Raw genomic sequence first — 13,352 nt, 5'->3', positions numbered from 1 at the left:
AAATCAAAAGTTGGTGACATTATTTCACTTCTGTTGAAAATGTCCTGGGGTATCTTCTAATTAGTCTGGCTGAACTCACCTTTTATCTGTCTCCCTGGATATTCCCTTTCTACATTCCTGGGTCTATTCACCAAGTTTCTTTTGATGTTTTCTCCATTGGTTAATCGCAAAAATCATAGAATCTTCAAAATGGAAAAGATCTGTGTAGATCACGCAGTTTTAAATGACTTGGCACAATCACTTTATTTTGTAGATGAGGAAACTGAGGCATGGAGGAGTTCAGTGACTAGAGTAAAGGTCATACAACTCACTGGGGACGTAGCCGAGAACAGACACCAAGATTTCTGACTCCTGACTCAGATCTCAAAGGGCTTCACCCTTTGATTCTCCTCTGCGGACATCTCTATGGCCGTTCTCTGGTTTTCTGCCTTTCTTTTTTCTTCTTTTTTCCCTCCCACTCTTCTCTCCTTCTTCTTTTTGCTTTTGGCCTTCGCTATGTCTCCTAACTCTCACGGTTCACTCCCTTTCAGTACCAGGTGATGTGACTTTCATTCCTCCTGTTTTTGCAGCACTATTTATATGTCAGGTTTCTTAAGATGTGCCATAATGGCCTCCAGTTAAATCCTTTGTGAAAAAACCTTGTTTCTTCAGTTTCTCACCTAGAAGCACACAGGGAGGCACCTTGCTTTGCTTTTTTTTTTTTTTTCCTTTGAGCTGTATTTGTTTTTCGCTTTAATAAAGTTACTTCTCCAGTTTTGGTAAATAACCTAGGGTTTATGTTGGTGTTATCTTTGTCACAGGAGTTTGTGCTGCTATCATTTATGAATTTCCCAGTAGTTAAGCCAACATAAGACAATATTCCAAATCATCTCCCTATTCAGAAAACCTCACCAGATATGTCCATTTTAGAATATTTTTGCATATTACAAGTACTGAACATGCTCTGTTCATAAGTCAAAGGCAGATCCAGTTCACATCAGAACTGGGAGTTGAAGGGCAGGCTGATCTAGATTGTACATCTGCTACTGTGCAGGGACCGAGGCCATTTTAGTAATCTCCATTTCTACATGGTGGGTCAGTGGGCATCCAGTGACCTCAGAATCGCAGGACTGCCCTCTGACCCTAGATGCCCTCTAAGACCCTTCCCTGGAATAGTGAGGGACAGTTAGGAGGAAGGGTCAGGAACTGTCACTAACTGAGTTAGGCAGCTCTTGTCACCTCTCTGGGCCACAGTATTAAGCACATTGAATGAAGAAGATTGCTTAGGACTTTTCCTCATTTACTGTTCAGTGAGTAATAATATCTTGAATAGGTCCAAAATGAATAGAAAGGCCTAAATCAGACACATTTGGGCATGTCATTAACAGAGAAGCAAAATTCTGTTAATCATGCTGAGAATTTTCGGCAACTACCTTAATTTAAGATATTTCCGTCTGTTTCCCTGTAAGTGATGCACCTGTGTCTGTATCAGACCGTATCATCTGTTTGGGGCTAAGAACGCTGAGACCACATTATTATACTTGTGTCTTTGCTAGTGCATCAGTCAAGTTCCATGGAATTGGGGCTTCACTATGCCACCCCTACTTGAGGAGCTTTACTTAGTGCAAAAAATTTCACCTAAGCAGAGCACGTAAAAAAATGTGTGTTCTGGGTTCATGTCTGTCTTGCTGACCATTGAAGAAAATTGAAATTCCTTTACCTTTTATTCCCTAAGAATTAGTTTGCAGTACAAAGCAAAATGTAATTTGATAGGAATGATGGTGGCTACTCACAAATCGATCCAATTACATTAACCCAGATTAAATTGTCACATAGTTTCCAAAGTTTAAGTAGAAATTGTCACCTTTGGAAGACACAGATAAGAGTTAATTGGTGGCATCATAATCCCCCCTCTGTGAAAAGCTTAATTAGCCAAAATCTAAGTCCTGTTAGTGCAGTCTCAGAAGGCATGGGGGAAGACAGAGCTGCTAATTAAAGGGACAGTTTTGTGTTTATGCACAAATATCTCAGCATGAGCCATGATGAACTCAAAACTCAATGATGGGAAAATGAGATTTCAACTTTCCAAGTATGAGTATGTCATAAGCTTTTGCAGTATACTTTTTATTTTCTATTTTTAAGATTTTATGAGTAAGCAGGATGGAATTCCAAATGGAGTGAAGAATTCTGACTGAGTGCTAGAACTTGCAAATGAGAGCAGAAGCCACAGGCTGTTTCCTAACTTCCTGTGGACTCACCTAACTTACAGCACGTGACTTGTTTACCTATCTGTTAAGGCTGAAAAATGACACACAGGTGCAAAATGCCACCCTTCATGGTCACTTGGCCAGGCAATGAAAGCCAGATTAGATTAGAAACTAGTTCATTATCTATGATCATTGTGATTCTTCCGTTTCATCAAGCTAGCTTCTTTCTAGTAAGTGGCAGGTGGCTTCATTCAACATGAATTGCAATCTTTTAGTTGGACTGCTAGAAAAGGAGCTATTTGTCAAGTGCAAACCCCTTTTCATCAAAGTGTTCTCAACAGTTGTCCAGGACCTGGATGTCATGCAATGGCTGAGGAATGTTTATTTTGAAATGGAAGGTAACTTGACAATCAGAGGGGTGGAATTAACGAATGCATAAACAATTCAATGAGAAACAGCCTTCCCTTTATTTTTACTGTCCAAGTTACTTGTGCTCTGTGTTCCTCCCCGTGGTGATTCTGAGTTTCATGGTGGTGCCCAGGGAGTGAAGGTGACCAACATAAAAGGATCATGTGTGCCCTCTTCCCAATCCCACAGATATCTATTGGCTGCAGACCTTGAACATGACACTGCAATTTCCTGGTGCCACACATGAGTAATAAGCAGCTGTTTCTAAAACTGTGGTTTGGATAAGGCAGCACTAGGTTATTTTTTTAACTTAATTGTAATTTTTGATTGGTCTGCAAGAAAGTAAATCAAATAAAGTCTGTTGTGTTAGTCTGCAAGAAAGCCATAGGCCTCAAATTCCAATGCTGACCATCTTGACCAGAATAGAAGAGGAAGAAAAATGTGTGTCTCCCCAAGCTGGGAGTTCAGTTAGGCAGCGTTCATGGGCTGCCCTCCCGCAGGCAGGGTAACCATTATTCAGTGTAGTGTGTGACTGCATCACGGAAACTTAAAGTCTACCTGATACAATGGTGAAAATAATCTATAGAGAAATCACAAGAGGAAAACTAGAAAAATCTGGAAGAAGATATTGGTTTGTGTTACATTTTTGTCCTTGGCCTACTGTGCAATATGATGGTGTAATTCTTCATTACAAATATAGTTTATGGAAGTGTTTGAGGGATCTTCAGAGAATTGATGGAAAAGAGGAAATAATGTCTTGTGCTTATAAGAGATAAAAGTTTTTTTTTTTTTTTTTTTTTTTTTTTTTTTAAAGATTTATTCATTTTATTACAGCCAGATATACACAGAGGAGGAGAGACAGAGAGGAAGATCTTCCATCCGATGATTCACTCCCCAAGTGAGCCGCAACGGGCCGATGCGCGCCGATCCGATGCCGGGAACCTGGAACCTCTTCCGGGTCTCCCACGCGGGTGCAGTGTCCCAAAGCATTGGGCCGTCCTCAACTGCCTTCCCAGGCCACAAGCAGGGAGCTGGATGGGAAGTGGAGCTGCCGGGATTAGAACCGGCGCCCATATGGGATCCCGGGGCTTTCAAGGCGAGGACTTTAGCCGCTAGACCACGCCGCCGGGCCCAAGAGATAAAAGTTTTACATGTAAATTTTATTTTTCTACATAAGCTTTATCAAGTTAAAGACACTTGCTATGGTTGTGTTTTTACTGGAAAAGACATATTTCAAACCCTGTTATAGTTCTTCCACGACCTGCTTCAAGATCATTTTTTTTGAGGATTTTTTCTAAAAGATTTCTTTCTTTTTATTGGAAATGCAGATATACAGACAGGAGGAGGGACAGAGAGGAAGATCTTCCATCTGGTGATTCACTCCCGAAGTGGCCCCTACGGCTGGAGCTGTGCCAATCTGAAATCAGGAGCCAGGAACATCCTCTGGGTCTCCCACGTGGTTGCAGGGTCCCAAGGCTTTGGGTCATCCTTGACTGCTTTCCCAGGTCACAAGCAGGGAGCTGGATGGGAAGCAGGGCTGCCAGGATTAGAATCGGTGCCCATATGGGATCCTGGCGCATTTAAGACGAGGACTTTAGCCTCTAGGCTACCACACCAGGCCTGGTTTATGTATTTTTATTAGAAAGATTTACAGAGAGAAGGAGAGACAGAAAGAAAGATCTTCCATCTGCTGGTTTACTCTCTAAGTGGCTGCAATGGCCAGAGCTGAGCTGATCCAAAGCTAGAAGCCAGGAGCTTCTTCCTTGCAGGTACAGGGTCCCAAGACTTAGGGCCATCCTCTATGTTTTCCCAGGCCACACACAGAGAGCTGCAAGGGAAGTGGAGCAACCAGGACACAAACTGGCAGCCATATGAGATCCCGGCACATGCACGGTGAGAACTTCAGCCACTAGGCTACCGTGCTGGACCCTGCTTCATAATCTTAATTCCAGTTGTTGAAAATTGCCACTGAAAACTTTGCTCTTTGCAACTTACCTTGGTGAGTGCAGCAGGTTTGGCCCTCATCAAATGTAAAGTTTGCTTAACTCTAATTGTTTAGTCAGAATTGTGTAACCTAGACCAGTTGAGAAGTCTGTGGTATTGGCTATTGTCTCTGCTGTTAATCATTGGTGCTGTTCAGTTGGGGCATGAGCAAGATTAATTTTTCCCTCGTAAATTCATGTGAATATCTACAGCACAGGCTTCATCTTCAGTATCATCTTGTCCCTTAGTAAGATTCATTGTGCATTTGTAATCTGCTAGGTTCCTTTGGATAACTGTTCTCTAAACTTTTTGTAAAGGATAAGTTATTTCACCTTTCCTCCAGCTAATTTTCATCATAAATGTGTTGTTTTTTCTTGTTTTAATTTTAATACATGTTGATCAGATAGAAACCTTCTTTAAACCTGTATCTTATCTTTTATAAGTGGTCCTGTTCAGACACATTATAACAAGTTAGCGCAAGTTGATTATGGTGCAGAAAAGCTTCTGCATAATTGTTTTTGTGTACACAATCCCTGTAGGGTTTTTGAGGACTCCTCATGTACACTCAGTCACTACAAAGCAGTCATCAATGCACATTCCCCAAATAAGTAAATCAGAATAAGATGTTCTTGGTAGGAGAAGTGAAGTTTTGGACTTAGCACAGTGGTATGAGCCACGGCTTAGGGTGCCAGGATCCATGTCAGAGCACCAGTTTGGGTTCCTTCTGCTCCACTTCTAATTCAGTTCCCTACTAATGCACCTGGGAGGCAGCAGATGTTGACCCAAGTACCTGGGCCTCTGCTGCCCACATGAGAGGCCCCACACTCCAGGTTTCAGCTTGTACCAGCCCCGGTCATTGCAGACATTTGGGGAGTAGGCTACTGGATGGAAGATTCTCATTCGCTTGCTCTCTCTTTACCTATTATACATCTCTCTCTTTCTGTCACTCTGCCTGCCAAATTAATAAGTAAATCTTCAAGGAAAAAAAATCAGTTTAATGGAAAACGAAAACCAAAGCCTCGTGCCCTGTTTTGGGCTTCTACCCTTTCCCATGGAGGTAAAACAACTCAGTATATGGTAGAAGTGAAGGAGACTGAGTATGAAGGATTGAGGAGATGGGGGAAGAACTTGAATACTTTTCTTCTGATTACTTTGTCATGATTTTATTCATACAGATATATACTTTAAAGCAAATAAATCAGGAGATAGGCTAGGCTGAGCGGCTTATTTCACCATCACTCACGACATCCAACTGACTACGTTGGTTTACTAAAGCAGCCTTCTGATACTGAAAATGAAATGTCTTTATGATTTCTGATGAATTTTTATAAAGTTTTATTTACCCTTCAGTAGTTTAATTCCAAGGGGAAATGGAGTAAAAAAGGCACTTTCCAGGTACTGCCAAGTTGTTATCTTAGGTGAATGATTCAATTAAGTTTCAAGTGTGTTAAGAATTTCCCCCAGGCCCTGACGCTATGGCTCGATTGGCTAATCCTCCCCAAATGGGTGCCAGCCAGTTTGTATCCCAGTTGCTCTACTTCCCATCCAGATCCCAACTTGTGGCCTGGGGAAGCACAGGAGGATGGCCCAAAGCATTGGGACTCCCAGGTGAGAGACCTGGAAGAAGGCTTCTGGCCCCTGGCTTCAAATCAGCTCAATTCAAGCTGTCACACTGCTTGAAGAGTGAACCAGCGGACACAAGATCTTTTTCTGTGTCTCTCCTCCGTGTAAATCTGACTTTCTAATAAAAATAAAATGACTCTTTAAAAAAAATAACATGACCTTCATATCTTTTTGTCCTGTTGCTATCATAAATTGCAAGTGTTTAAAAGGAGGGATGGCTCTTAGCAGAACACTTTGTGATATCTGCTCACTTGTCCGAATCACTCACTTTGCTCAATGCCTTCCGTGGATAAAATCTGATCATTCCTTCAACCCTGCACGGTTGTACACACCATCCTGCTTTTTCAGTTGAGGAAACCAAGTCTCAAAAAGAGGTTAAATGACCTGCCTAAGTCTCAGAGTTGCCAAGTGGTTGAAATGAAATTTTACTCAGATCAGTCTTGCCTCGTCCACTCCACTCCCTGCTTCCCAGCACCCAGACCTCTCAGGGAGACTGCAGAGTGAATCCAGTGTGTGCTGGAAAAATAAACCCATTTTGTAAGGAGATAAGAGCCACCATGGCTAGCCTACATTCTTAAACAAGCTTTGTCTGGTTTTGTTGAGAATGTTCTTTTGTCCTGATGAGCCCTGTTTTTTTTTTTTTTTTTCAATGATGTTGAAATCTCCTGGATCAGCTGTACAGTTGGTAGAGTTTTTAACCTTCCTGGGATCCAAGGGGCACCAACATCACTCTAATGAGGCATGCAAATTTAGAGTTGAAATAGCAGAATTTTTACATGTAACGTCCCTCAAGCTATGCACTTGATGGCCCCACTTGACTTTGCCCCATCCTTAGTCACTTCACAAATCCATTTGTCTCCTGGCAGCTGTTTTCTACTCTTCTTTCTTAGTTAGGACTTGAAGTTCATAGATTCCTCTGGCATTCATCTTATCAAGGCCACAATCTTTCTAGTGTTTGTGAAATAATGCCCTGGGACCAGTGTAACAGCATAACAAATTAAGCCAAAGCCTATAATGCCAACATCCTATTTAGGCACCAATTCATTTCCTGGATGCACCACTTCCAAAACAGCTCCCTGCTGCGTATGTGCTTGGAAAAAGCAGCAAAGGATGACCCAAGTACTCTTCCTCTGCACTCACATGGAGACCCAGATGGGGCTCCTGGCTTCAGTCTGGTTCAGCCCTGTTGTAGCCACTTGGGAAGTAAACAGTAGGTGGATGTGCTCTCCTATATTTTTAACTGTGCCTTTCAAATGGATAAATAAATCTTAAAAAGAAAAAAGGAGGGAGGGAGGGAGGGAAGGAAAGGAAAGGAAAGGAAAGGAAAGGAAAGGAAAGGAAAGGAAAGGAAAGGAAAGGAAAGGAAAGGAAAGGAAAGGAAAGGAAAGGAAAGGAAAGAGAAAAAAAAGAAAAGATAGATGGCCCAAAGCGTAAGCCTCCACCAAGATGCTAGGAAGTCAGGAGTAAAAGACACAAGCCTCTTGGGTGGTGGAAAGGAGATGGTGGGAGGAAAGATAATTTATAAAAGAACCCTCTGAGATGTCACCTCTCGAACCCACTTATTCAAGCTGATAAAATCGCTAGACCAGAAACCAGAAATAGCTGGATTGTGCTCCCAGTATTCCAGTAGTTGTATCCAAAGACAAGATTTAAACCTCTGGAAAGTTTTCCTCTCTATAATATTAAAAGAATGTTTGTAAATTTAAAAATAAGCTTATTATATTACTTTAATTTTCTGAAAGCATGACTGCCAAAAGCTTCAGCCATCTGGAGCATGGCCATGAACCTAAGCTGACATGGATAAGCAATCAATCAAGTATAAAGAAGCAGTTGGGTCTCTGCATTGCTAAGCCACCACCACCTCCGTGCGTTATGCTGCTCCGTAAATCACACAGCAGAAGGATTGCAAATGTTTCTGACATCAGAACAGCCTCCAAGATCTGACTGTTGACAGCCAAGAGAAAAGACAGGAAAGTATCCTGAGTCAACAACAACTAAGGTGCTTGACAGAGAGAATTTGAAGTAAATACCCTCATGCAATTTATATTCTCCTAGAAGTTTATATTTCCCCATTTAATAGGACATTTTTATAGGTAAGAATAGTTAAATATTTTTGTATGTTTGATCTATATTTGGATAAGTAAAAACAGTCACATTAAACAGTAACAGATAGCATCAGATACTGTGTGCAAGTATAGAGTGTGGAAGTGAAGGTGTAGAAAGAAGCAGCACCAACGATCTGCGGTGACAAGTAGCCAAAGCTGGCTTTCCACGTGAAGCCAGAATAGATCTGCGCCAGCCATAAAGCCTACTTGAAATGTAAAGAGGTCTTAGGAAAAGAAGGGAAGCTTGGGAAAAAGGAAATGCCACAGGTAAAGGCACAGGAGCAGAAGAGAACATAGGCCAGACACAACAGGTGAGCGCTGAGTCACGCTCGGTGAGTCAGAGGAGTGCAGACTTTAGGTACCAAGCAAGATGGAGTAACTGGGACGTCATAACTCAGCATAATTTTATGAAATAAATTAGAGGATAAAATAAGAATTGATTGAAAGAATGTTTGTAAATTTAAAAATAAGCTTATTACATTTATTATATATTATATTACGTATTATATTGATAATGATAAAATAAGAATTCACAGAAGGTTTAAAGAGAAAGATGATGCAGATGGAGATGATGTCTAAAACTAATACATGTGTATGGTAGATGGGTCAGAGCACAAAGATACCCAGAAATAAGGTAAAGAGATTCTTTAATCTTTTAAAATATTTGCTTATTTATTTAAAAGGCAGAGTTACAGAGATGTAGGGAGGCACAGAGAGAAGAGAGATCTACCATGTCCAAATGTCCACAACAGCCTAGGCTGGACCAGGCCAAAGCCAGGAGCCTGAAACTCCACCCTGGTCTCCAACCTGTGGCTTCACAAGTGATATATTAGCCCACTGTGCCACAATAGCAGACCCTGGGAGATTATTTTATGAATCCAGACATGGGTGAAAAGAATCTGGGGTAAGATGGAAAAAGAGAATTACCTTGGAGACAATTTAAAGAAAATCAGGGGCTGGTATTTTGTTGAGGCCGGTAAGCCAGTGCCTGCAGTGCTAGCATCTAATGTGAATGTAAGTTTAAGACCTGGCTGCTCTACTTCTGATCTAGCTCCCTGCTCATGTGCCTGGAAAAGCAGTGGAAGATAGCCTGAAGTGCTTGGCCCCTGCCCTGATGGAGGGCACTTGGAAGATGCTCTGGGCTCCTGGCTTTGATCTGGCATAGCCCTGGCCATTGCTGCCATTTGGGGCGTGAACCAGTGGATAGAAGAGCTGTGTGTGTGTGTGTGTGTGTGTAACTCTGTCTTTCAAATAAATAAAAATAAATCTTTTTAAAAACTTTTGACATGAATGTTGAAATTTTTTTTGCTAAATGAAAGAAGCCTGTCCCAAAAGACCAATTCTTTTATGATTCCATCTCTGTGAAATATCTAACACAGGCAAATCTATGGAGACAGAAAGTAGATTATTTGTTCCTGGAGGCAGGGGTCATTACTTAAAGGATATGGAGTTTTGGGAGCAGGTTGGTGAGATGTTAGAAAATTAATTGTGTTGATGATATACAACTCTGTGAGGAAACTAAGAACATTTGTACACTTTGGCTGAATTATATGATATGTGAATTATTTCTCAATAAATTATTATTGAAAAAGAAAAGGGAGGAATCCATAAAATATTATGAGTAACAAGATATATGTGCTTGGTGGAGAAGGTGAGTCATTCAGTACCGACTCTGTAATTTCCTTTTTAATTCTCATTGAAATATCAAGAATGGCCACTAACATCATTATTATTTATGGTTGTTTTAGGAGCCCTAGATGATAGAATGATATATAAGTCATAAGCAAAGAGCACTAGAAAAGGAAGGAACCAGTTATTATATCCAGAAAACTTAAATGAATCAACCAAAATGGGTAGCCCTGATGAAAATTTAGCAATATGGTCATATGTACAATATATACAAATGTCAATATATTCTAATAGCGTAGCATTTTCAAATTAAAAAATGAAGCCTACACAAGTCTAACCTTGAAATAGTCTTAATAATGAGTGGCTTATAACGGGAAATTTTATTAAGTAATAATAAATGAAAATTTAATAGCATTGGAGATAGTTGCCATATTCTTTGATAGAAAGGCTATCAAAGATAGCCTTTAAAGAAGATTTAATGCCTAAATTAATCTTAAGTTTTGTTTTCTCTTTTTTTTAAAAAAGTTATTTATTTGTTTATTCATTTAAAAAGTAGAGCAATACAGAAAGCTAAAAAGAGGTAGAGAGAGAGTGAGAGAGAAAGTGAGAGAGAATTCTTCCATCCATGGGTTCACTTCCTAAATGAGTACAACAGCCAAGTCTGGGCCATACCAAAACCGGAAACCACGAACTCCATCCTGTTATCTCCTAAAAGTAGCAGGAGCCTGACTACATGGGTCTTCTGCTGCTGCTTTTTCAGGTACATTAACAGGAAGCTGGATTACAAGCAAAGCTACTGGAACTCAGGACTTCAGCCCACACTCTATTATAGAATGCTGCTGTTGCAAGCAACAGTTTAATAACCTGCTATACCACAGAGCTGACCTCTAGATTTTCTTTTTCCTTTCTTTTCTTTTTAGCAATTATTTTGTTTTCCATTTTAGTTATTTGAAAGAGAGAGACACACATCACAGGGACAGACGTACAGAGTTCTTCCCTCTGCTGGTTCACTCCTCAGAATGCACACAAAAACCAGGCAAACCAGGAACCCAGAACTCAGTCCAAGTTGCCCACTTGGATAACAAGGACCTAACCACTTGGGCATCACTGCTGCCTCTCAGGGTACACAGTACCAGGAAGCTAGGATTGGAAGCAGGGCTGGAACTCAAAGTCAGCCACCCAAATATGGAATGTAAGCTTCAAGCAATGTCTTAGCTACTGTGCCTAGTGCCTACCTCCCCACCCCAAGAATGTTGTTCAAGTTGTGATAAAGTCCTAAGCAAGAGTAGACACACATTGCTGGCAATATATGTCTGGTGAAATTGTTGAGAACCTTCCAAGTATCCCTACTGATGTCCCGAGAAAATCTTGTCGATGGAGAAGAAACTCTGCTTGAGATAGCCACGCTTTGCTGTTGGGTCCTGGATCGCAACCCTCCTGTCTTCCCCAGTGCTTCTCCTCCAGTACCCAACTGTCATTTCTTTCACTGGCCTGCTTTCCACACTGTTCCATGTCTTCCTACATGGAAATAGTGTTACTACCATTTGGGAATCACCCTGTGACGGGGCGAAAGTGTTTCCTGGTGCATGGGTCTATGATTTGGCAATAGTTGTTAGAAAGTATGTACCATGTGTTGGTGTTAGGAGCATGCCCGGCTGGGGTTTATGAGGGTTAATGAATCCCTTAGAGCCTGTAAAATGAGGTCTAGTTGCAGCTTCCTGAAGGTAATGGAGGGAAAGGGAAATTAAAGAGTGGTGGAAAACCTACTCCAAAACAGCTCTGGTAACTTCTGTCCTGTTTATTAAGAAAAAGAACTGCACTCTTAGAAAACAATAAATCTGATCTTTCTATTCACTCTCTTCATTTTAATGCAACAATAATCCATACTAACTGTTTTCAAAAATACTAAAACACAGCTAGACGTATATAGAAAGACTCAGGCTTGCTTCTCTGACTTGTTCCCCAGCCTAGAGTAAGCCATTGCTATGTTTATTTCGAAAATATCATGGGCTTATTGTTATCTTTGATTTTCTGTATAACTTCCCGTATTGCAAAAGACATGATTACATTCATTGTAACATTTTATTTGTGCAATCCAGTTGCTACTACTTATTCACCTGGACATTGTAATTTCTCTTAACAGTGTGTTTTACCACATTTCCCTCAGATGTTATTTTTAAGTCAAATTGTGGTTTCAATCATGAATTCATTTGTAAGACACTGTCCAGCTAGTACCAAATTAAATGCAATCTTCATTTCTTATATCCAAATCAGCATATAAATGCATTTGTGTTAATGAGAGAGAAATAAAAACAAATTTTATCTTGTTAGTGTATGAAATGCTGGGAGTCTTTGAAGTCAGCCCATGAATATTACTCATGAGTGAAGAAATGTGACTGAGTGTGGGGTCCAAGCTCCTGGTTGTTTGTAGGGCAAGAGGTGGAGGTACCATTGGGAGATGAGCAGCTCCCATCCACCAGGGCACATGCAGCGTGTGGGGGACATGCAGCCCTCTACTCAGAGCCAAGTTCCTTGATATGTTGGGATTCAGATCTTGTTTTGCTGGATTTCTCATTTTTTGAAAGAAGCCAAGAATCTGAATTTCTATGAGAAATCTGCTAATTTATAAATGGCTCATTTTTAAAAAGTCTACAAGGTAAAAATAGGGTAGAAATGGTCCTCAGATTGCCATCTATTTTATTATAATATCTTCCAGCAGCCAAAGAAACTCATTTTGCTATGTTTGCTGAATGTTCTTTGGGGGAATGATGAAAAAAAAAAAACTATCCCTTTAATTCAACAGAAAAAAAGCATATTACTGAATTGACATAACATCATCTTCTGTGTTCCTATTTCCTGTATATTTTCATCCTATTTTGGGAAACCTACCACATTCCTCCTGTACCACATCATGAATGTGAAGTTGGTCTAGGAAAATAGGGTTCCCATTTGTCAGTCCTTGATCGCCTTTACCACAGTACAAAGAAACATGAATACAAACCAAGTTCTGAAATCTTCACTTTTTCAGCCTCTTACAATGGCTGAAACCAGAGAGTTCTTTTGGAGCAGAAGAAAAAAAAATAGAGTATTTTTTCCCCACCGAGTTACCAAGAAATTATAATTAGAGGTTTTCCTGTTGTTCCTGTTGTATAAAGCAAAAGGCATGTCCTTTCCTTTTCTGTGTCTGCAAGAGCTGTGTTCCCAACAAATCTACTTCCCTTTCTCATTTCTCTTTCTGCAGGTGATAGAGGGAAAACTGGCTCCGTTTTTGGGCAAGGTCATTAAGTTCGCCACCTCGCACGTGTACAGCTGCAGCCTTTGCAGCCAGAAGGGCTTCATCTGTGAAATCTGTAACAACGGAGAGATCCTCTACCCCTTTGAGGATATTTCAACAAGCAGGTACAGAAGATCTTCTCCT

General features: G+C 40.6%; 1 protein-coding gene across 1 annotated transcript in view; it reads left to right on the top strand.

The window, feature by feature from the left end:
• Nucleotides 1-13,352, top strand: part of PLEKHM3 (pleckstrin homology domain containing M3) — a 212,803-nt gene that overhangs the window by 169,623 nt on the left and 29,828 nt on the right. The window contains exon 7 of the mRNA XM_004576885.2: nt 13,176-13,333. Within this exon, the coding sequence (XP_004576942.2) occupies nt 13,176-13,333 (158 nt within the window). The remainder of the gene's footprint in view (nt 1-13,175; nt 13,334-13,352) is intronic.

This window comes from Ochotona princeps, chromosome 5 (assembly GCF_030435755.1).
Source record: "Ochotona princeps isolate mOchPri1 chromosome 5, mOchPri1.hap1, whole genome shotgun sequence".
NCBI classification, from domain to species: domain Eukaryota; kingdom Metazoa; phylum Chordata; class Mammalia; order Lagomorpha; family Ochotonidae; genus Ochotona; species Ochotona princeps.
Note: the sequence above shows the minus strand (reverse complement) of the source record. Positions and strands in the feature narration are given on the sequence as shown.